General features: G+C 38.6%; 1 protein-coding gene across 1 annotated transcript in view; it reads right to left on the bottom strand.

Moving 5' to 3' along the window:
- GPC6 (glypican 6) overlaps positions 1 to 24,921 on the bottom strand; it is a 725,832-nt gene that overhangs the window by 50,259 nt on the left and 650,652 nt on the right. The window contains exons 5-6 of the mRNA XM_061445212.1: positions 20,058 to 20,188; positions 12,161 to 12,304 (exon numbers count right to left, since the gene is read on the bottom strand). Of these exons, the coding sequence (XP_061301196.1) occupies positions 12,161 to 12,304; positions 20,058 to 20,188 (275 nt within the window). The remainder of the gene's footprint in view (positions 1 to 12,160; positions 12,305 to 20,057; positions 20,189 to 24,921) is intronic.

Raw genomic sequence — 24,921 nt, forward strand, 5'->3', positions numbered from 1 at the left:
CAAAGCAAATCTGGATTTTTCTAAGCATCGGACACTCTACTGCTTCAAGTGGGGAAAAAATATGTGGGTACGTGGTCAACATGAAACATCTGAGCCCTTCCTGAAAGCCTGGTAAGTTCACTTGAATCTTCTGGAAAGCTTCCAGAGTGTATGTGGGCACCTGTCAAGGTGTAAAGTTCAGGAATTTGCTCATGTCCCTAGCATCTATTGAGTACCAGCAGCGTATGGCTCATATCCTGAAGTGAGAGGACAGCCTTGGTCATCTGGTCTGGGAAGGCAGAGTTATATCCTAGGGTCATTACAGGACACTAAAATATCTTGGTCACATCTTTCTTACAATGATGCCATTGTAATCTCTGTTTTCTTTCTGATAAAGCAAATGGCTGAGAGAGACAAGAGAGTGTTTTAGCACAGGGACGAATGGCCTTGAAGTGATTATGGTCTCTTTGCCATGGGGTGACATTAAGGAAGAAATGACATTGAAGAATATGTCCCTATGTATCATTAACTATTTTCTAGATTTCCAAAAGAGTGTTTGCTAGCCGTGTTATTTCACATTTTAGCACAGAAATAAATCAGCATTGCAACCTGTGGGAAATGGGATTTTTTTGACAAGTGCTTCCACAACTAGCTTGAGAATTTCAGGGGTTTTATCCCAGGACATTACCAAGTAATTTTGCAGCTGGTCACATTCCTTAGTGTGCTACTGCACATTTCACGGGCAGCATTTTATTTCAATCAATCCATCTCCTGTGTCTCTACATCCAGCTGACTTCACGGTAAAAGAGATTTTTAGGCGACTCAGTTCTGCCATGCTGATTTTTATCAAGCAAGGGGTGACTTGATTAAAAGTGTGATGAAGCTGTGCTTCTCTCTGTGGGCAGAGAGGAGCTGAGTTCACTATTTTCCATCTAACAATAAAGGTCTTTACCTGGATGTACTCTAGCTGGCCTGGGAGTATGGAACTTGGTGGGATTGTGACAGGAGCTCTTTCCCAGCAATGTGGACATTATACTGGGAGAGATGGGTTGCAGGTAAAAACAGCCATGGTTTTACAGTCCCATCACTACCTGTGAAAGTGTTCTGTTGCTCACAAAGAGTAGGGTATTCACAGTCTCCAGGAGCCCTGTGCCCTGGACAGCATTGCTTCTCTGCTACTCTGCACTTAGAGGTATAATCTGAACTGAATTGCTCAGGCACAAGTGGCAAGGGGAAGACTATGTCAGCTTTCTCCTCTCTCTTGTAAACTTGGATATTATGAAGATCATGCTTTACAGAAACAGCTGATTAATTCTTCTGGATCACTTTATTCCAATAGTGCAAATGAATGGTTAGAAAATTATACAGAGACAATGAGCAATGACTAGGAACCCAGCATCTTCTATTTCAGAAGATAAAGATGCCTGAAAGATCTCATTAAAGTGTTCAAGACAAGAACATATTTTTAGTACATGCTCAATGCCCTGCACAGGGTGACCCCTCGTTGCCAAAACAAATGAAGTAGAAATACCGTCAAGGTGTATGATAGTAATTTCACAGTCTATACAGGTTTGTAGACCATGAGCTCCATAAAACAGAGTCTGAGAATGAAATTTATCTCACAGGATGTCAGTGTCTATGTCCAAGCTACAAACTCTTCTGCAGTCAATGGTGAGAAACAGGAACTGAAGGGTGCAAGTGTATCTTAATCCAACAGAGACTTTTAAAGTAGCTCAGAACAGCTGTACCCTGAAAATGCCTATATCTCGCAACTGACAGTAAAGGATACATTATTTGCGTAGCTCTAGGGTTAAATACCTCCTTTTTGTCAACTGGATTTTATCTGAAAGAATGAATGAATAACAGTTGAAAGGATTTTTATGTATGTATTATTTCTAAGATTATAAATGTTCTCTGATTGTTAACCTCATTGACATTCACTATGAGATCATGGAAAAGGAGGTTTCTTACAGGTTCATTTATTATGCAGTGATTTTTTTTTTTCCCTGTAAGTGCTGCTTTTTTCAGCAGGAGAAATATGTTTCTCAAATTCCTGTTATTTCTGCATATCTATCACACTTTAATATATGAGCATTGTAAGTATGTTATATCAAAAAAGGCATTGCACTTTAAGCAATTAGCTTTTCACTTTAGTCACTGTGGCAGTTACTTAGGTAACACAGTTATGATGCACTGCAAATTTTTATGGGCTTGAATGTTTAAAGAGAAAAACAACTTTCATTTCAGTCTGGTTGGGCTGCTATATAGTATTTATTCTGTCCAAATATAATAGGAAAGCAAAATTCCCAGCACTTTAAAATAAAGACAATTACCCTAGGGACTGCTAAGAGCTGGGTGCATACCAGCAATGTGGTTAGCTCTGACACAAGTGAATAGCAATGTCAGTTGTCCATCAAGCTCTGGTAGTGTGTAGTCTTTCTTGAATTTAAAAGCCCTCTGTGTTGCCATGTGAGATGGGTGTCCAAGAACCCCACCGCAGACAGTGAAGACCTGGAGCGGAATTCAGTTGCCTGCACACAAGTATCTACTGCCTTTGGAGATGTTCCCTCTCTTCCAAATGCCACTACAGGTCTCCAGTATGTCCTGCACCATACATGAGACCCTCGTGTGAAGGACCTAGATGCCTGTCTCTGGACAGCTTAAGATCTTTCAGTCACTGGAGTGTAGGGAGTTATTCAGGTAGACAGCTGCCTCATTTCTGTCTTATTTAGGACCTTACTAGTAGCTCCTAGATCCCTCATTCAATACAGACATAAATGAACCTAATGCCATTTTGGAGTCCTCTGGAGCATTCAAAAGGCTGAAGAACTTCTGTAAGGCCCTCATCATGTTGTTAGCTCCTTGCAGGTACCTAGATAGCTCAGGGCATCTCACTCAGCATGAGGCACTTGTGTTTAAGCATGTGAATTCTGCCTGCTATTGACCACCTTGACTAACTTGCTACCATGGGAGATCAACAAACCCAGCTCCACAGAGCACATATATTATAGACATTGAATAAAAGACAGCAAACCTCCATTTCTTATGTACCAAAAATGACATATACATGACATATACTCAGTGGAGAAGCACCAAAACCCAAGAAAACCAACAAAGACATGTACACAAGAGTCATTTATGATTGCTGCCACCAGAGTGCAAAGCCACCGAACATGGTAAACTTGTGAGCATCTACTCAGTCCCCAGTGAGCAAACCTAAGTTCTGAATTTTACAGCCTCAGCCACATTCACTTCGCTAGGGCTATTTGTGGAGAAGTCAGGTATTGACTGCTCAGCAGGGGTTAATCTAACTCAGCTCTAGCCCTCTGTAAGCTAAGTATCTTGTCAAGCCTAAAGTTGTTCACAGTTGAAAGAGAACCAGTGGCACTTCCAGGGAACTATTCATGCAATCTCAGGCAGATGTCTACATTAGACTGGGGATGCTCTGAAAATGCCTGCTTTCTTATCCTGGTGTGAAGGGACTCCATATTACTATGTCCCAAAACCTGCAGCTCGGGTTCTCTATTATGCAGTGCCTTAGTACATGCCAGTGTCCAGAGTGGGATCTGCTGAAGCATCTTGTGGGTACTCTTCTTTTTCTCATGGTGTCTAAGAATATGGAGTGGCAACATGGGAGCTGTGCATGTTGCCCTAACGTGGAGCCATGGTGCTGCTAGGGCCTACACCAAGACCTGGGATCCAAGAAGTGCTGCTGGATCTGCCAACAGGTGCACAACCTTAGACTTGCCCTCAGTGGATGACGGATAAAATCAGATATGATGGCTCTTTTCCTTCCCCTTTCCCCAGTATTATTAAATGTCTTACCTCTCCCCATCAGTGATATCTGTAACTAGCCGCTAAAGCTTTGCTGTTTATAGGCAGCTGCATTCTAGAAGCATTGTATTGCTACTCCAGCAACCTAGACTGATACATTGATACAACTGGGGGGTGGGGGATAAAAGCTGGAGGAAAATATAGGAAATCTTTCCTAATATGAAATATTTGTTTTTGACTAAAGAAAGTTCATGAAAGGGTCACTATTTGTGTGAAGGTAAACCTTTCTAGTCCTTGTATTTTACCTGACTTCTAACCACTAGTAATACACATAAAAGTCCATAAAGTGTCAATTTCTGTCTATTACAACCAAAGAAAAATGTATGAGATGTTTGGCTTGGGAAATCAGTTTTCAGTCCACTGTAACCTACAATTTGTTATAAGTGGAGTCTGGCATTGTGCACTTCTGCTATGAGTTCACAATATATCTGTGTGCTGCAGTCCAGCAAAATAAAAATAGCTGCAAAAGGCTGGAGAAAACTAATTGCCAGTAAAGTATAACATATGTTTTTATTTTGAGAGTGAGAATCATTATTTGAAATTAATTGAGGAATTAGCAAAACTTTAATTTCTCTGCTGGTATCCACACTTGTGCACAACTGACTTTTTGCTGAAAAGGCATTTTATGGTCTGGAGTCACTTGCACAGAAGGACCCTCTAATTCTCTACTTGTAAATGATCTAGTGATGTGTTATAAATCCATTATTTTATGGAATCTGAGAACTTGTTCGTTGTACCCATATTAACAGTTCAAGAATTCATCACCTTCCAGGCAGGTAGTCAGTTACTGTTGTTACAATCATTCTACTTGTAAGCATCTAAATGAACACAGTTTATGCACAGCAAGTGGGGACACAAGCCTTGCTACCAATTTTTAAACCATATTTTTTCTTTTACTATCCTGTCAAAATGCTAAAGTGCAGAAGATGTTTACATAGTCACTACATTTCTTTAGCATTAACCAGAACATTAAGAATTCACTTTTCCTTCTGCACAGATTCATGCACGGACACATGAAATGAAACATGATCTATCTTTCAGCTAAAAGAGCAGTGTTGATGTATTTCCTGCTTAGATTCATCTTCCAGGGGCTGATAATACAAACTTTCTGTATATTGTAAAAACCATTCATACCCCTAAAACTTTCCTGGGAATGAGATGATGACTCTCAGTGGGTCTTCACCACCCATCGGCTAAAGAAGTTCAACTAATACTAACAAGTACATTTTCAGAAGATGTTCCAGCAGGCACTGTGTTCAATAAGACAGACAACACATCACTTCAGGCAAGGCAGACACTGCATGGCAGTCAAGATCGCGCATTTTATTTGACAACTAATTAAGGTAGAAATCTGTCTTTCCTGTTACTGTTGGAATAGCCTTTCCTTGTTAATACTAAGTAGGGTCTGAGCAGCACGCAGACCTATTCCACCCGAAGACAGAAGTGACCACTGTAATAATGCTCTTAGTAACTGCCTCACATGCATTAGGAGTGCAATGCATCAGAGAGATACAACAGCGTGCAGAACCATTCAGCTGGGGGATGAAATAGTATCACCATTTTTAAAAACGGGACTTTGGCAGGTCTCCCAGGAGGGTTCTGACAGCCACCATCATTCATCCACCTTTGCCACCTGAAACTGGTATTAACCATGAGGGAAGGAGTGATTTCACAGACTTGAACTTAGATATTGCTTTGGCACAGAAACTGAGAATAAACAAAACTTGACACTAAGCAAACACCTATTTTGGAGATTCAAGCAGATCCTGAATCTGACACCAAATGACCAAAACAAACATTGTAAAACACATTTATTCATTGTGCGCATTGCATACAGATAGCTAATAAGAAACAGATCTGTTTAAACACACAAAACCTGACATTGGAGGAGCTGTACACCGTGTGTTTTAAAGGAGTTATCTGTTGATTAACATCAGACAGGGTGAAGTGGTGTGTCCAACAGCACAGCATCTAAGGGCTGTAGGGGGAAGTAACCTCTGGGAAGTCGGTGTGCTTCTAAAACACCTGCATGAAACTGTCATTTTCACTCTCAAGAGTGTGACCAAAACCTCCTGAGCTATGAAGTCTTTTACAGGCTCATTGTTTGTATTTTCCCAATGGCCTCTCTATGCAGGTATTTGAAAAATTAATCTCAGTATTTTAAACCATCTAAGATTTATACCTACTGGGTTTTATTCTAAGGACTCTAGGGAAATAAAATGATGAGAATAAACATCCTATACCAGGAAATTGTCCTATCACTGCATATATTTACCATTTCTAGAGTCTAGACAAAAGGGATTCTAAAAAACCTGAAACATAAGCTCCACTTTCATGAACGTCCCAGAGAATTTCCTGGGCAATTCAGATCAATGTCTTCACAGTATATACCAACCTGTTAATTTTAGTCTTTTTATAGCTAAAATGCAAAGCAGATTTGTTTTTTTTTTTAAATCATGGTTTCTATATAGTCTTTGGAGCGCTGGTAAGGAATTGTTCACTACAGATTTGTTAGGTTCTTATTGTAACAAAAATCATTACACAATGGAATAAAAAATAGTTAAAAATATGACTGAATGGACACTTAAAATACATCCCACTTTATTCCTAAAGAAATATTTCAGGGTCTTTTGCTCATAGAAATTAAGACTTTATTTACTTTATTTTAAGGAAAATAGGAGGGAAGATAAAAGAACATTTTCCTACAAAGTATATAGTCCTCTCCCCAGGGTAAAGAGTGTGAAAGGTTTTCTTTTTGATACTGGGTGCATGCCCATCCACTTATCTATGCAGCCTCTATACTGTACTTGAATGTAAATCACTCGCAAAATGCCACAGCCAATTTCTCATTTGCCTATCTCTATAGTGTGCATATGCATTATGTATTATATGGTTAATAGTGCATCAGCTCCATAGCGGATAATCAAGAAGGCTTCCATGTCCTCCTGAAAGAAAATGTGGAATTATTTTATACACGTCCAGCCAGGTCAGGCTGCAGTATATTCTAGGGAGAAATGCCAGATGAATTAAGACAGCACTGTGCTGTATGGTGATGTGGTGGATACAGAGGTACTTGGGGCAGCTCAAAAGCAGGAGGTAGCATGTTTTTATCAGCATGGGGCTCTCTGTAGACTAATTAGTCCTGCTAAGAAGCAGGTTATAATAGTCCAAGCTAAGTCCTTTGAGGTACTTCACAAGTTAGATGATGCATATCTGCATGGTGCTGTGTGTCTGCCTTGCCCTTGGGCTGTGCTGAACCCTGCTGAGGAGCCCTTCTGTCTGAAATCAGGGAACCTCTAACATTCGCAGAAACTTACAAAGCTGGAAAGCATAAGGGAATTCACTTTATCAAGCTCCCATGGAGAAGCTTAGTGGTTTGCCCAAAATCAGACAGCAAGATAGGGGCAATTCCAGGGAGAGAGCTCAGGAAAGCCTGGGAGTTTGTTTCCATTGCTCCACTGCTATCTCAAGGCACAGGGCTCAGACCTGAATGCCACAGTGGTGTCTGCATTGCTGAACATGCATATGTGGGGGCTGAGACCATGGAGACACTTACACCACCTTTTAGCTCCCTGAAGAAACACATATCCTCCTTTCTGGGGGTGAGGCATCATCCTTGAAGTGGGAGAAGAATACTGGAAGGAACCAGCAGCTCTGGGCACTGGGCAGAGTTAAATCAGCCAGAATGCAAAATTACAGAAAGAACTGCTAGCATTTTAGCCTATAAGACACATACAAAGTAAAGATGGTGAAAATGAAACTTAAAGAAGTGTTTTGCCCAGCATTGTACAAAGACAAATGGGAATGAAAGTGAAGAATAAGAATACCAAAGCTTACACCATGTTGCATTGTCCTCCAGATAGTCCTCTGGGAAGCAAGAGGGAAACAGATTCAGGGGACAGAAAAACAAAAAACAAAACAAAACAAAATAAACCACAGGTTATACCAAACAGGCAACCACAGAGAAGATAACGAATCTTTATAAGCAGTTGATTTTAAATGAGAAGTTTTAGATCATGCTTTACAGAAGCGACAGAGCTCAGTGGTTAAAATTGTTTAATTTCTGACAGTATTTATCTCACTGAAATTCAGGTGTAATTGCTAGATGCCTAGAATAAGGTTGTCACTTTTTGGCACTTTGTAGCGGAGGTATATGGAATGATTTCTCTGAGCTGTTTAAAACTATACTTTAGGAAGTGATGAATCATGCTTTAGAAATATTGGATGCCTATTCAGTTGCCTAAACCTGTGTTTAAATAACTGAATGAAGACCTTTATTTCTGTTAACAGTCAAAACTACGGTCATCTAGTCTTCAAATCTAGGTAGCTGGTTACAGGTATCTACACTATGGGTCTCTATATTGAGTCAGAAAAGTCCTTGTTTTTGCTTCTGTTGCAGTTAGTAGAGAAATAGGGTGGAATGCAGTTACCTAAATAGTAAGTGAATCTAGGAGCTCTGAGGTATCCCATCTTACTTCCAGACAGGTCTCCTGTAACTTTGCTTTCATATCTGGACATCCTGCAGACCATAGGCATCTCAAGTAGCTTTACATGACTATGTTTACATGGCTGAGTCCCACCCAGTGGGACCTGCAGAGAACAGCTGGGGCTCAGTTCTCTTCTACCACTTGGATGCCGCACAGGATGGAATCCTATATGGTCTTCTACCCAGCCTTCAACTGCCAGTCAGGAGGGCATGAGCATCCCCAGTTACCGTCCTGTCTGTGAGCTCAATTAGGTGTCTCAATGTTGCATGTCTGCATGTGGAAATCCCAGCTGAGCCCTTCATTTCCCAATCTATGAGAGGTGTTTGTGACAAATGGGGTGAATCACTCTCCAAAAATGTGTGTCTCTCTCCATTCACTTCAAAAAGAGCCTGACTTTTAGGCCCTGTGCTGTGAATATGTGATTGAATTGGTTGAGCACAGGTATCTTGAGCTGCTTGAGATGCTGCAGCATACTCTAACCAGCTCCCCACTGCTGCTCCATAAGTGTATTGGTCTCTTCTAGTCCTGCGCCACATCTGCTGGTCCCATGTTTCAGACTCTCTGGAATGTCCCAGATGGTGCTTTAAATCCATGCTTAGACAATTCTCTCAAGGTATACATATCTTCCTAAATATTATGATAATTTTAAACCAGTTATACCACTGCTTTTGGGGGATGTTTATTTTTTTTCACATTTTGCACAACTTATTTTGATCTATTTCTTATTTATAAGGCTTTGCTTGTTACAGCTATGACAATGACATAAGGAAACTGCTTTTCCTCCTCTTGGAATGGAATAGCTAAATTAATCACACTAGTTCAAGCAAGGACAAAGGAGCAGTTTCTCAGATGGGTTCAGTACCTGGTGATTTCAGTGTAGGCTTCTTATGAGTTATGTTCAGCTGAATTAAGCTTATAAATGGGGACATGAGTAGGAGTAAAAATAAATGGTTCAGATATGCTACATGTCTGTATAAGATTGAGATGCAGAGGAAATACTTTCTAAAGTTGGTGTCTTCTGAGGACATGCTGTCAAAGACAGATGAAAGCAGAATAGTTTGTCACTTCTTTTGAGGTTTACATCCCTGCATGTCTGGACTTTGTGATGACAGTTTAAAGTTAATACTGGTCTGACAGTATTTTATGAATACAAATTCCAGAATAGACTTCTAAAAGCAGTAATGTAACACTGAACAGTCACCTGACTCAGGAAAGAACTGCTTCTTATATCTATGATAATCAAAAGGGGTTTTAATTGCTTGACAGAATCATCAAAATACTAATATTGCTGTATATTTGTATTAAGCACTCAGTAAGAAATGATCATTGTGCAGACTGGAAAACTGCTGTGAGCAGGATTCTCCTCGCATTCTGCTAACAGCGCAAGGGTTAGGAGGACCTAAATGAAGCTGGTCCTCCAGGCTCTGTCTATAGTTAATGAAGAGAGATACTTGATTCAGGGAATGATTCAGCACATTAAACACCAAGGATTTAATGTAGGCAGGTTGAATGGTGTTCCTGTGAGGCAAGAGTGCAGCATATATATCCTTCTGGATAAAATTACTCAAGTTGGTGTGCGAGGCAGGCAGTGACCTTTCCCAAGTGTTGCTAAGGGATTACAACTCTGAAACAAGGCCTTCTGCTCAAATCCACATAAATAGCCTTTCCTCATTTCAGCTGAGATCAGTGGCAACCTCTGACTTAAGGGATTGTTGTTCTCAGCCCAAAAGGAGATAACATGCACATCGCTGCCATTTGGAGATGGATTTGATACCAACACTCATCACAAACAGAGCATAAGTAGTTATTCTTTTGAATATCACTAGCAAGAAAAAAAACAGGTATTTGGCTTGAACATTTTTTAAAGTAACAGCAGCAATGCTAAGCTCTTTGTTTTTTTCTGAAATAATGTATGAACAAACCTAGTTAAATCATACGGAGACAAGTTCCCCTTTGAAAATCTACAAGTTATTAGGAGTTACAAAGGATTTTCTGCATTTGCAGTTTTCATTAGTTACAGCCTTTAGAGGCTGGCAGCATGTAACACATCTCTGCTTTACTGAGGATGCTGCTCAGTATTTTCAAAGCTTTTAGTTTAAAGAGGGTATTAATGTGTTTAGAAGTATTCTCCTTATGTCAGTATGGAATGTTTCTTAAACCTGTCTTTTTCATTGCAAAAACACCTTCTCTGTTCTTAGAGCATAAGTTTAACGCAAGTTCAGCTGTGCTAGCAGCCTTACTTTTTACGCTCTTCCTCCCACCTTCTCTGTTTGCAACTTTTAGCTTTGATGGAGCATAACTGAAACCTACAGGCTTTGATGACTTTTAACTTCACCTTAGCCAATTCTTGATTAAGATCCAGGCCTCTGCACTGAGTGATACACAAGGGCTGGTTCTCTGAATCCAAAGTGAAAGGGTAAAATTAAGATCCTGCCAAATATGGATTTAATATTCCTATACACATTTTTAGCCTGAGATCCTACACTGGGTTATGAAACTGCTGTGGTAGAAAGGCCTAAGTCTACCATGGAAGTAAACATCCTTTTTTTGTCTTTCTCCGTTTGCGATAACCAGGGTACATGTTTCCAGAAGAGCAGAGAACTAACAAATGCTGATTTTTTTGCTGCAGGGTAATCCCATGTCTTGACTAGAAATGCAATGTCATTTTCCATTTGAATTGCATGAAGACTGACAGAATACAGTAAAGAGAATACAGCATAGATAGAGGTGATTTTGCACTGTGGAAAACTACTGTGATTGTCAAAGGGATTTGCTGAATGATGGTGTTGAGAAGATACTGAGGTCCTTATCTGAATTAGTATATTTGGGTTCCTGCCCAGTGATTTAAGATGCATGTCAGAGAAACCTCTAGACAATTTAAGGCTCGTAAGAACCATAGCAAACACATTTCGGTGCCCTAGTGCAGCCAGCACCTGCCTGACACTCAGCGGGTGTGCAGCTCACAAAACCTCATACCCCAGATAATAGTGGCTGTTTCCAGCTAGGGTCTCTACTCATTCTTGCTACAGTCCTGAGCACAACTCTCTTTGGCCAGACACACCAATGCTGTGCAAGTGTTCAGCAATAAGCTCGGCAAGTGGAGGGTGCGTGATGCAGTCTGTTTTGATTCAGATGCTGTACAACTTTAATTTTGCTCATTGGCTTTTCCTCTAGATGATTGCTGAGACAGTATTAACAGCTATCATAATTAGTACATTATAAATCTATAGATATGTAAATAGAAGGAACATCGAAGTCTGAAATGTATATCCAATGACTGGTAGTAAAGCAAATAGTGTTATGTTAAACTTGTTTTCAAAATGATAGAGTAAATAAAGCAAGATTAATGATCACTGAAGTTTTAGCTAATAAATGTCAAATTTTGGATGGAATGGATGGAAAAAGAGCAGTGGTAACTTTATAACTAAGTAAATAACTGAAACAAATCAATGTGCCTTTGCAAATGCATACGTTTAAGAACTAGCTGCTAAAAATTGCTTTAATACATAAAATTAGTTTTAATAAAAAAAAATATAGCTGTAGATCACTTTTCAAAGAGAATTTATTCATTAAAGTACCTGCTGTGGTTCATCTGCTTTTTTGGCCTTCAGGAAAGAGCTTATTCTCTTCTAACATTTCTAATACATAAAAACTGAGTCATATTGTTCTCTTAGAAAGCAATTTTTTACCATTTCAGTGGAGAAAAAAAAAAATTGCTGAATGCTGGAACAGCTGGTATAGAAATTCTACAGAGTGATTAGGAAATGATTACAAAAATAGTTGTCAGGAGGTTACCACTCTTCCACTACAGTACCAAGCCATTTCTACTAGTTTGAAAACTGAGTATATTTTTGCCTTACCAGCCTATCCAAACTTGTGCCAGCAGCAGTTGTAGGTCGCTCCTCTGGGTTATATGTTCTAAACCGCGCATTAAAGTTTTCAGGGACAGAACGGGAAGATCGCAGGGCAGGTGCTGGTTTAGGCTGGCCACATCCTTGGAAAACCTGAAAAAGACATTGCAGGTTATATGAGAATCATTAAAAAAAAAAAAAGGGAGCTGGTATTTCATAGACTTTTTATTCTGTCATATATTTGAAATGAACTTTGACTGACATTTTGATACTAGTGAATTGAGCACTTGCCCTGCATTAAAACTCAGGTTAACAATTAAGCACTATTAATTACTTGGTTAAGGTACAAAAACATATAGGGACCCCCTTAACTTAGGAAGGTGATTATTGTAAGAAATTAACATCTGAAAGCATTTTAATTGCTGTCTTTATAAGAAGACAAATAAACAAAAGAAGCCCTTTGTGGCAGGACTTAATTGAAAATTGGTTTAGCTTTTGCTAAAATGCGGTATTTATCCAGAAACACAGCTCTTTCATAATCCCTAACCACAGCTCTCCCTACCTTGTAATTTTTTTTGTTGTCTCAGAAAATGGCAATGATGGAATAGTCTTATTAACTAGATAACTTTCTTATTCCCTACCAATCCCTCCATAAAAGAGGGGTGAGGCATATTGAGTGAGCAATAGTGAGGATTATTTTCAGCTAGTGTGTTTGTTTTCTAGGTATAAAAAAAAATATTCAGGGTTATTACATTTTTCATGTATTTCCACTTGGAAAAAGTTTCAGTAGCATATAACTGGTGGATACTAAAGGACGCAGAAAACACTTTTGACTAGTGGGTGTCAAGTATATATCCCAGAGGGTTTCTCCCAGAAGCTGCTCAACTGAAAGGAGCTAAAATATTCAGAGTTAAGTTTTTCTTAAGCAGGATCCTAATGTTTGCCTTCATGCCAACTCTTTCAGTTCTTTTCTGTGACCACTCTATTTTGGCTGTTTCAAGATTTTGCTTTCATTCAGAGAAAAAAAGAAATTAAATGTCAGAATTTCTTGTAAGATGCAATTTACAAATCCCTAATGTCATAAAACTATCTGTCTGAATGAACTTTGTGGAGGTGAAAACTCTTTTACAGGTGCTGTGTTTGTTTGTAGGACCAGATTACTTTTTTTGTGTAGTAAATAAGATGATGAGCTCATGACCTATGTTGTTAGGCAGTGATCAGAAAGAATCACATTTCACTTTGAGACCTTTAGATTTTGAGACTTGAGCTGCTCTGTCCTGATGTAGCCATGGATGGTGTGAGTTTTGTTGGTTTCAGGATACATTAAAATCTGCTCTTAGGTTTCACGATGTTAATTTAGAGGCCCCAAATGATTAAAAATTTGCTGAAAGAAATTGATTCATACTAAATTTATGTCTAATCATCAGATCTATTTTTGGCTCAAAGTCCAGCAAGTCAGCTGTTATATAGCCACTGGGATTTTTAATTTATGAGTGGAATACTGCTTGGTCTGGTTTGACAATATCTGTAAGAATTTTTTAGGAGTTTCTAGCTTCTTTAGCCGTGGTGACTATTAGACAACAAGTTCATTTAATCAATCTAGAAAGATGATTTTAGCTTGTAAAGCTTTACATTTTTCAGCAGTAAAGAATCTTATTTTTCCTCTTTGAAGAAAATTCAACTAAGATTAATGTTCAGTATTTCTACATGATTGTGTATGCTACTGTACATTTTAAAGGGTAAAATAGATATGCTGGGGTCATCAGTTACACTTACAAAAGTGTATTCATATTTCTTCTGGCAAAACATAAATCATGTGCAGAAAAAACAACCATTTATTTAGATATCTAACAAATTCTATTTAGTCAAATAAGCAACTGGGTATTTGCTTACAAAGGCAAGTTATCCAAAACATTCTGCTTGATTCTCAGGCGGAAGAGAAGTGAGAGTACTGAATCTTCTCCTTAAATTTCACAGTGTGTGACTGCTGGGCTACTTTTGTGACATATGTGAGTCTACATCATTTATATTTCATCTTTCCTATGACATATTGAATAAAATGCAACATAGACTTTGTAGCATTTAGCATCTTACAAATCATTGTAGCAACTGATTTTATATGAACAAATTTACCTACAGCCAGACAATAACAGAAATGGAAACTAGATAACAATTTTTACATGACAGGAAAAAAATAAGTTACTTTTAAAATGACCTGGCAGAAATACAGTAAGGATACAATATTTTGTATCTACATTTTGAGTGCAAAAGAAACATTTTCTAATTTGCCTCCAGGTATTAACTGACAGAACAGAAAATGTAAAGCTGATACCTGAAATTAACAAATGCTTCCTAAGACGAAGGACATGGAATACTTTCTTCACAATGCTACTCAGAGATATTGAGCAATTTCTGAAAAAATATCCAGATGTATCTTTACGCATGCTGTGAATTGGCAGCATTAATCCACTCTCTTCAGAAAATTGCATTTTATGTATAATTGGTGCAGTCAGTTTCAGCTGAATTTAGAGAAGGGATTCCATTTTAAATCAAGAAACTTGATTTAGGTGTGTACATGTGGGTGCCTATATTTAAGCTAGACATCAAAACTTCCATTTTAGACAGTGGAGATCAAAAGCTCCCTTCAGTTGCTCTCACACCAGCATCTACAATAGTTTGTGATGTCCTGGTATACCTGAGACTTTTTTTTAAGACTGTCTTAACACAAGACCATTCTGCACTGAACTGCAGCTAAAACAAATGGGATGGGATACCCTAGGATGTCACAAGACCTCTATGGGAAGAGATATGAAATGAGCTATGAGATCAAGTTAACAGATCCAGTTAAGGATTATATCTTAGCGAGCTGACTAAACAGAGGTATATACTTCAAAATCATCAGGATATTGATACTGTAAAAAAAAAGTCCTTTTCCCAGGAGAACTTGAAGTTTTGAGTCCTAGCCGATAGTTTGTTCTCTGTGAAGTCTTGAGCTATACTGTTATTTAGCCATGTGCTAGTGTTCAGTATTTCCTATGGAATTTCTCTGTTTGATTCTGCTCCATTGGTTCTTTCATCTTCACATAGAATAGAATAGATTTTTTTCCTGAAATGCCATTATATTTTTTCTGCACAGAGCTCTCGAAAGAACACAGATAAATGAAGAGGTTATGCTAATATTAGACTCAGGGCCATTTTAAGAAGAACCTTGGATGTAGTTTTTATGAAGGTTTCCTCCTTATAAATAATGCACAGGTAGCTGCTGTGTCATGGAGCTCATTCATCCTTTTAGCTGAAGTTAATTGCTGAAAAGGAACATATATCTATAGGTTAAAATGGCACATCCATCAGCTCAGATAAAAGTAGATTTAAGACTTACTAAGAGAAGGCTCAATTATGTGATGGCCTTTATGAAAGTGGAAAAATCTTGGCATGTCAGCCAAATGACACAGCAGCCAAACATAGCTGTACAGAACCAGATCGTTTAAAACGCAGAAGACAGGCTAGTTGTTATGTTTTGAGTTGCATTTTGAGGCATAATTATGCTGATGCAACCAGATTAGGAATTTTCTCCATTTTGAAGAAAAATTAATAACTTCTTTTCTGGTGTTTTTTGAGCTTTCCTCCACCTGTAGCAAGCAATCCCTGCAGATGTCAACTAATAAACATTCATACTGTCAAAATGGAACAGATGTAGGGCTTACTCTTTGACTTGAAGCAGAAATCAAAGGTAATGGTACTGACAGCCTTATGGGAATATTTTAAAGGTAACCAAAACATGTTTGTTGTGGCCAAGATTGAAATGAGCAATTTATATGTTATGACTCTCTAAATATGACTCCTTGAAACGCCCCAGGGAGAATGAGAATAAGAATAAGGTAAGTGTATGCTATGACTAAGTCTTGCATATGAACTGAGCCATGAGAAACAATATGCAGAATGCAAAACTTTAACCTGAGAGATAATTAAACTGTTGCTGAGCACTGAGTTTGGCGCTATAACGTTCAAATACCAAAGAAGTGTCGCTGGCGAATAACAAAGAGATTTCAATAATGAAGATAAATGTCTCAAGACATCAGGAGAAATCAAGAGGTAAATCTATTGCAACCTGACTTCTACTAGAAGCAACATTCAGGGAACACCACTGAAGGTTTGGCAGACCCAGACTGAAAAGTCTACAAGTGCCAGTGTCTTGGGAGGCATCTCAGAGAGCCCACGTTGACGGTTTTTGAATTCTGTGGTTTGTTTTGCAGATGATGATCTGTCAGAATAGCTGCCAGTGTTAGATGATGAAGCTATGGAAACTGTTTTTGATGATCTTCAGTTCTTACCTTTCTTTGGAGAAGGGAAACTCAGGTCTGATTCAGAGCACATATATTTCTCTAGCAGAAAGGACTTGGAGTCTGAATTTCTAAACCACTGCTCCTTTTTGAAAAGCATCTCCAGATACTGCAGCTGTCAGGAATGGGACTTTCCCCAAGGCAAAATAAGGACCTCATGCGGCTGTCTTTCAGGGACATGGCAGCCACACATGGTTGAGGAGCCTATGAAGCCTGGTGATTTGTGGGCCAGACTTCCTAGACATACAGTCCTGAATAGAGGCTGTAGAGAAACACCACGAAAACACAGAAAAATTCTAGCTTTAGGATGAATTTGAGGATCTTAACATAATATTAGTACCTGGTTGATGTGACCTGTGTTAAAAGAATCAACCACAATCAGCACACAATCAAGAGAAATTAATGGCCTAGGAACAGAGATGCTCCATTTTATGCAGTGACAGGTGCTAGGATGTGGCTAAGTCTGTACGTCCTTGATTGGAAGTACAAAGGTAGAATAAGTACCTGTGGCACCTCTATAATTCTGTCTTGATATTGATGTGCACCCATCAAGACTCGAAGACAGAGTGTTTGTGTCTTCTAAGGAAATGAAAAACAAGGTATGAACCCAAGCAATAAGCCCCGAATGTCCACACTGATTAATTGTTAACTTACTGGCTTTTTCTTGGACTGCTCCAACTTGCTCTTGGCAGAATGAAACAGCTCCAGAGTAGGTAGCTCTTAGCAGTACAGAAATGAATCAGGCTGTGACACTTTGGCCTCAAGATCAGGCACTGGTCTTTGTCTCCCTTTTATTTATTAGTATAACTGTAACCATGAAGACTATTTCTCAGAAAAATAGTGCTGAATACGAGGTGCAGGTTTATAGGAAAAAGATATTGGACAAAACCTTCAGTACTACATCAAGCAAAGAATGGAGGGACAAAACATAAAAATGGAGACTTAGGAAGTTCACAATGTATTTTTCTCCTGATGTTTAAAATGAAGACTTCATCAGTCATGAAGAGCACCCATTTTTACTCATTTTTATACACATTCTTTTGGAGAGTGTACATTGTTGCTCATTTAATTTTGCCTGCATGTACAGTCAATGTGTTATATCAGACATATATTTTTCTCAAATAAACGTCAATACATGATTGCAGCTGGTATAATATAAAACATCATTTGGTGATACTAAGACAAACTGATACTGCAATTTAATGTGACTGACTTTTGAAATAGGGAAATTTTATATAAATACTTGAAAAAGGAGGGGGATAAATTTGGGGTTAAATGAATTCTGGGTCTTCTGCCTACAAAAGACAGTAAGATTAGTGAGAGGTTCTTGAGGAAGAAACTGTTTTCATTTGTTCCCTTCCTTTTAAAAGAGAAAAAAACATTATTCAAAATGGACCAAAATTCTACTGAATTCAGCATAGAGCCTCTTCCCATACATCAAACAGATTTTTAGGTAGAAAAAGCTGCATGTCAGTGATGAAATAATCTGTGTGTATGTGGGTGTTGCAGGCATAACGTTATTAGTGCATCATCATTTTCCCATTGTAAAAGCATGCTGACTGACTTGTGGAAAAATAGCTCTGATTCCTAGTCATCACATTTTCAGTGGGTACAGTCAAATGCAAGATAACAAAATTGTTTGAAGATTTCAACACCCTGCCTGAAGCTTTCTGAGCAGTGTCTCAGAATAATTGAGAAGTGTGTCTTTTCTCCTACATTAAGTCTGCAATTGCATTCCATGCACCCCATTACATCTGGCAAGGTATCTGTCATTCTCACTGAAGCTCTAAGTGGTCAGTATGTATAAGGGGGAAAAATTAGACAACAGATGACTGATTCGAAATCTGCTCATATATCGTATCTACAGATCTGACAGGACATTGGAGAATGCAGCACCAGACCCAAAGTCCTTGCCTTCTTATACTTTTCTTTAAGGATAAAGCATTTCCATGTGTTAGGACCTGAAAAAAAAAAGTATAGATATGACCTAAGAAAACAAGGAAATTCCATTTTAGGAGAATAATGGTCTACACAGAAATATACAAAAGCCCCCCAAGGATAGACAGTTCTGTTATCTATGAAAATATCATAAAATAAATTTCACTGATACAATTTGGTTTCTGTATCTCAAGAGTTTAAAAACGTTGGCTAAGGTTTCTCTTAGAAAAAAATCTTTATATTGCAAACAGAATTGCTGTGATTTATTAATCATTGCAGCAAATAAAATATTTCTGAGGGGCAGGAGAAACTCTGCTGCAAACAAGTAGTGAGATGAGTTTGTGCCAAGATGTCATTGGATGCTGGCAGGGGATGTAGCTTCCTGACTAACGCTGAAAACTGAGAGTCAAGCAAATAAAAAGGAAAATGAAATACACCTGAGCCTTGGGCAAGTTTTCAGTAAAAATATTTCTTATTTCTTTTCCTGAGGTACGAGCTGAGTTTGCTGAAGCTAGCCTTTCATTCCCAAAGTATTGGAGAGAATTTGGCTGTTAGATGCCTTGATCATGGCTGCCAGAACAAAGTCTCATCATGCAGGATGTAGACAGGTTTTAAAATCCAAGTAACTTCATGTAAGTTGAAAGTAAAAAGCATCTTGAAGGAAATCCTTAAAAACCTTCAGCATTGGGGCCATAAAAAGCATCTAATTTTGGGTTGGCAGGAAGAATATTAACCTCAGCCTCCACCTCATCCCCACATTTTTCCTAGCTATGCAGCTTCCTTCCAAGCAATGGAAATTCACCATCTCAGATGGCAGTCTAGCCAACACCTAACTGAATACTGGGAGATCAATGGGTCGTAGAAACTCCTAAAGCAGAGAACCTGCAAACTGTTCACTTTAGATTTTGAGCTGCAGTGCACTGATGAGTATTAAGGAAAAGCCATTAATTGTTGACTATTGGCTCAACAGCACCTGCTACTGAATTCAAAGGATCTTATTAACCTGAGGTTCAGAGGTGGTGATGATCTGTGTACACACATACACACTGAAAAATGGAAAGGAGGAATCTGGTACCATTAACTCTGTTTATCTTTGTGTCAGAATCGAGACAAAACTCTATCAAAGTGAGGTCTGGTAATCACAGACTGTCCAATGTAATGATATTTCCCTTGAGTGGCTATTAAAGGAGGTTAAATGGAACATTTTGTGTATTCACCTCAAACACATTGTACTTCAGTTTGACCTAGACAGATCAAAATGTGTTCAGAAGTTAATGTGGAGAATTACAGATGAGACACGAGCAGAAGTTACCAAGCATACTCTGCAGGATATTGCTTACAGGGTTATTGCTAATTTTTGACATTCTCTGTTTTTCTTAAATCTCTTACAGCTATAATTTTGAGTTAGCTAAATAGTACCTTTCTCCCTGTCACTCCCTTTTGTAAACTTTGATCTTGCTTAACTAGGTGAAGGATTCAAAGACAGTCTGGTGCACGGCTGAACAAGAAGAAGAAATTTCTAGTGGTCTGGACAATTTTTCTCCAAGTCTAGACAGAAAAATGGTGGTGAAGTTTTTCCCCCTACTTGTGACCATGCAGCAACAGAAAAGGCGCGACTCACACAGTACCTTTGCCGACACCTGCATGCTGTTTTCTTGCATGTTCATGATGGCTTCAGAAATCTTGACATCAATAGGATCCATGACTGATTCAATGTTGAATGGTCCCTCTAATCTCTCCGCTACCAGAAGCATGGCATCTGTTAAAACACAAAGCAGCCATTCCCTTAAAGAAGGAATACCTTTAGGTGACTCAGGCAGACCAGCATTAGCAGCTGGAGGAGTGGGTATTGAATGCTCCTGAGCAGGAGCCCATGGGGACATGTGGCAGCAAGACCATGAAGCCTGCAGGGCAGCTTCCCAGCTACCAAAACTATCTTCCACTACTGCTGCCACCATAGAAAGAGGAAGAAATACTGTAAAAGTTAGATTCATAATAGCTGCCATAACATTATGGAGCTCGGGGTAAAATCATTTTACACAGCTCCACTTGAAGCAGCCAGTAGTGCTTTGGCATGTATTTATATAGTTTCCTTCCTGCAAAAATGCAGGAAGACAAAAGTGAATCCCTGGGGTATGTTCTCAGAGTTTGTGTGAGATGATGAAAACTTTGATATGATATATCAGGGTGTTATAATTAAAGCAGCTGTTCTTTCTGACCTTAATGATCTCATTTTCTTGCAATATAAACAGCAGATGAATATTGGATTTCTGCCATAGTATATAGGTATAAACCATATTTGCCTTGCTACATTTTCAAAACATGTTTGAAAGTTGTATGCAGACTCATATTCTTTCCATGTTTTGGATTTTAAAAACGATCATTTGCTTAATTTACATTAAACCCCCTCTGCAAAAGAATTTTATCTTTCTGTAGTCATTAACAAGTAGAAACCAAGCAACTGAACAGAAATTACTAACAGTAAAAAAGGTTTTTCCATACATCACATTTGTGTACACAGAGACACAGATTCATCACACTTTCTATGACAATAGCTGTGTGATTTATACTATGCCTTTGAACATCATATTTGATCCTTGTCTCACATGTTAGCATTTAACATTTTCAGCATCTAATTAAACAGATGCCACTTGCAATTTTAACATGATAAACAAAAATCTTCACATGCTCTCTTATTTATTCCTCAGACTTAGACTCCAAAAGGTACTAAACAGAATTCTTTCCAAAACAGACCCCATGCGTTCTTTGCTATTGTGAGCACTAGTCCCATGGCAGCTATGTGAGCTTCTCCCTCTCCACAGGAGCACATGTGTGGATGTATGGGAAGAAGAGGCTGGTGCCTCACCCTAGCAATTGAGACACAGACTCCCATGCCCAGCCTGACCTGAGCACTACAGTACGTTGTTTATATGTACTCAGTGCATGCCCAAAAATCCTACTGAAACTAAAATTACTGGGCATGCAAGCCTAAGCACTTCTGGAAATCTGGATCTAATATTTCAGAGTATTTTTAGACTGGAAAGAGTCTAATGTCAGTTACTTGGAGTGGGGCACGTAGCACATGCTGCTAACTGTGAGAAATGGTGAGATGATAGGAATTTGATTTCAAACAGGGGTGTTATTTTGACTATATGTGATTTTAAAATTTTTTAGCTTAAACACTTTCCAGTGGGAATCTTGATGAAAACAATACCTAACTCTGATACAGGAAACAAAACAGGTTTTATATGCACAAAGATAACACACACATATACACATGCACAGGCATACACTTAAGAGATTCCTGCAATAATTAGCCATTTTTCCACATGCAAAGAGAATAAAATACTTTCTTCCTCACACATTTGGAATGACTTGTATGCAACATTTATGCCTTAGCACTTTGTGAACAACATGATCAGCCTAAATCCTAGCTGCCACAACCAATAGTAGGACACATGTCTTGGTGGCTGGATTGTGGTGATTTAGTTCAGGATTAAGGTAAAGATTAGGGTTAATGCCTAAAACAGTCATGAGATAGTTGTTTTTTTTTTGTTTTTTTTTTTTGTAGAAGTAGCCCACAGCTTAAGTTACAGACAGGTGCCTTTGTATGAGCACACTTTAGTTGTGGAACTAGCAGGTTGGACAAGCCTAGTGCTAAGCTCAAGAACATGTTTTGCATAAGGGTCTGTGTTGAAGTAGAGTTCAGTAAAAAAGGTAATTGCTGGAGACCTCTCATGAGAATGGGTGTTGACTTAAGTCTACTTGCCTTTTCTTCTGATTGCATGGGACACTAGTTATGAATTAAAACTTGAAGTGGAATCTCAGCTACATGTCAGAAAAATGCACCATTTAATTATAAAATTAATTCATTAAGATTTAATTATAAGAATAGCCTTTCCTCAAGAAAAGTGTCTTCAACTTCAAAATTAATAGTTCTAGGAGATGCAGAGATCTGTTTCTGACTTCTATTTTTAGAAAGAACATCCTTCAGTTCATCAGCTTCTGTTTTCTGAACCCTAACCCTATCCATAGATTTATTCTTTCTTTAGTCTTTGAACTGGAAGTTGGCAGAGGCTGAGATGGGGGCAATTTCTAGCTGCCAAAGGTCTGAGCTTTTTGCTGTGGTGAGCTTCCTTGTTTAGTATAGTATGGTATAGGCCTGATGGTGGTTTCAAGAGCTTGGGTTTGAGTTAAGGCTAGAGGCAAGTTTATATTTCAATCACATGGGCTATAGTTTTATGCTAAAAAAAATAATAAAAAAGGAAACGAAAAGAACAACAATAATAAAAGAACAGAGAGCAAGATAAAGCAGTGGATCCCAGGTTGTCCATAATCTTTAATTGCTATTTCCTTCTCTAGTGTGGAATGACTCTGGACCACTCCAGGCAGCTACTCACAACACATATCTGTGGAGAAGTGAGCCTGAAGCAGTGAGGCTGTGAGCCAACAGTATCACTTGACACTGGAGCCCTGCAATCTTTTATTTAGTTAGCATTATAGGAGTATGGCTAGGGACCAATGTGTTACGGGAAAGTTTAATTTGAAATTTCCACACCTTTATTGATGACAGGTACATCTTTACATCAGCAGTCTGTGTTTTTGTTTTGGAGACAGAATGTGGGACAAGACCAGTGTTAAACTAGAAGCCCATACAGGGACATATTTGGAGAGGCAGAGTCTAAGAAACGGATTAAATGCTTGGAAGGAAAATGCCTGAAGGGCTAAGGTGAAACAGGCTCCTCCTGCAACATTATTTCTGAGGCTGACACAAACTGTTTTTCCAGTTAAAGCTCATTTTAGGACTCACCGGACTAGTAGTCTTGGGTAATTGCACAGTTTGGATGAGCTCTTGCGCAAATGGAAAACTAATGTTGTTTGAGGACTCATTTTATCTTCTTCAGTTTTAGCAAGTGTGTGGGGCCATGGCTGATTCTGGTAGGAATGTTTGCTTCTGGTAGGAGCATGACAAGCTCAGTTGAGCAAAATAGGATGAGCAAGTGCCACTTCTATAAACTACTAAATTGTTTTCTTAGCCTCTGACTGAGCTCTTCTTTTTACCATTTCTCTAACCATCAAGTTGTTCTTAATACTAAATCAAAGCCATTCAGGTGCTACCTGACAGCCTTAGACCGAAAGAAGCCTCAGAGATAAAGGTAGCCATTTCAAGTGTGCAAGCCCCTTGGGAATATAATCACTGCTGCAGTTAACCAGCTTCTGCCTACTGATTTTTTGAGTTAACCCTCAGATTAAAATTCAGACTGAATTGCCTATCATTAACATTACTATCCTATAAAAAAGCAACAAACAAACCAACCAACACACCCTCAGTGTGTTGTCTTCAGGTGAATTCCTCCTTTGGAAGATATTTCCTCAGCTCATTAGGTTCATCTTCTTGTCAGCTCTAACCCTCACTCCAGTGCTAAACCTCATTATTCACTTGCCCAGTACTATAGGAATGCATACAATACACACACATCAGGTATCCTATGCAACTGAATGAAATAAAAGCTGTTAGGTTGCACATAGTGAAAATCAGCTGAAATTTAATGATCTGACATTTATGATATGACAGTCAAAATGATGTAATGGTCCTTCCCAGACTGTAGTTCTTTAAATCTATAATTATATAGAAACAAAAATAACACTATTGTCCCAAATCTTTTTTTCTCCTAAAAATGTTAAGAACATTATTGCAGGAGAAGCTGGAAAGATTTCAAAATGAAGTTAAGAAAATCTATATGCCTCAGTCTTGAAATCTTAATTCTCAAGAACAGACTCTTGAACTCAAAGAAAGCCTAATTCTGTTTAGTAGGACACTGTATGGGTTGAATAATTTCTCAGTCTGTTCAAATAGTAGATAGTGGGAGCTAAATTATTTTGCACTACAAAAATCTGAAAACTGATTGTTAATTGACTACCTGTTTTTTATGCTGTTAATACACTTGGACTGTGTTTTTCAATTACGTATGCTCTTTATTTTTACCTCTTTTGCATTTTTCAAAATCTGCACTGTTAAGGCTAAGTACATGTCTTCTCTCTACATATACTACAGCACTTGGCAAACAGCTGGCACTAAACAGTGGATCAGGAACTCGGTTTAGATAAGTCATTCTTGTATTGCAGGTTTGTTAGTGACTAGGAAACAATAAACATGACTAATTGCTCACTCCCACAGGCTTGCAAAACCGTCCTGAGAAAGTGCAGAGCATATGGCACACTAGATTCACCATCAGTGTCACTGCTCCTAACCTCTTCCAGTAGATGCATGTTGCTCAAAACACGAGCGGAGACCTTCCTGATAAAGCAAAAACCACAAGACTGTTGGAGTCCAAACGTTTAGTCTCAGGGGCCACAAAATGTCTCTGTTGGCTAGGCACAGCAGCTCTGTTTAACTGCTTTGGTATTCCCTTGTCCACACCAAGATATACCATAGGCATTTGACAGAGGTTCTTAGCAGACATTGTTTCATTTTAAGCCATATATTTAAAA

This window comes from Pezoporus flaviventris, unplaced genomic scaffold (genome assembly GCF_033815535.1).
Source record: "Pezoporus flaviventris isolate CSIRO_AGI_PZ_B2104156 unplaced genomic scaffold, CSIRO_AGI_Pfla_v1 ptg000003l, whole genome shotgun sequence".
Lineage (NCBI taxonomy): Eukaryota > Metazoa > Chordata > Aves > Psittaciformes > Psittacidae > Pezoporus > Pezoporus flaviventris.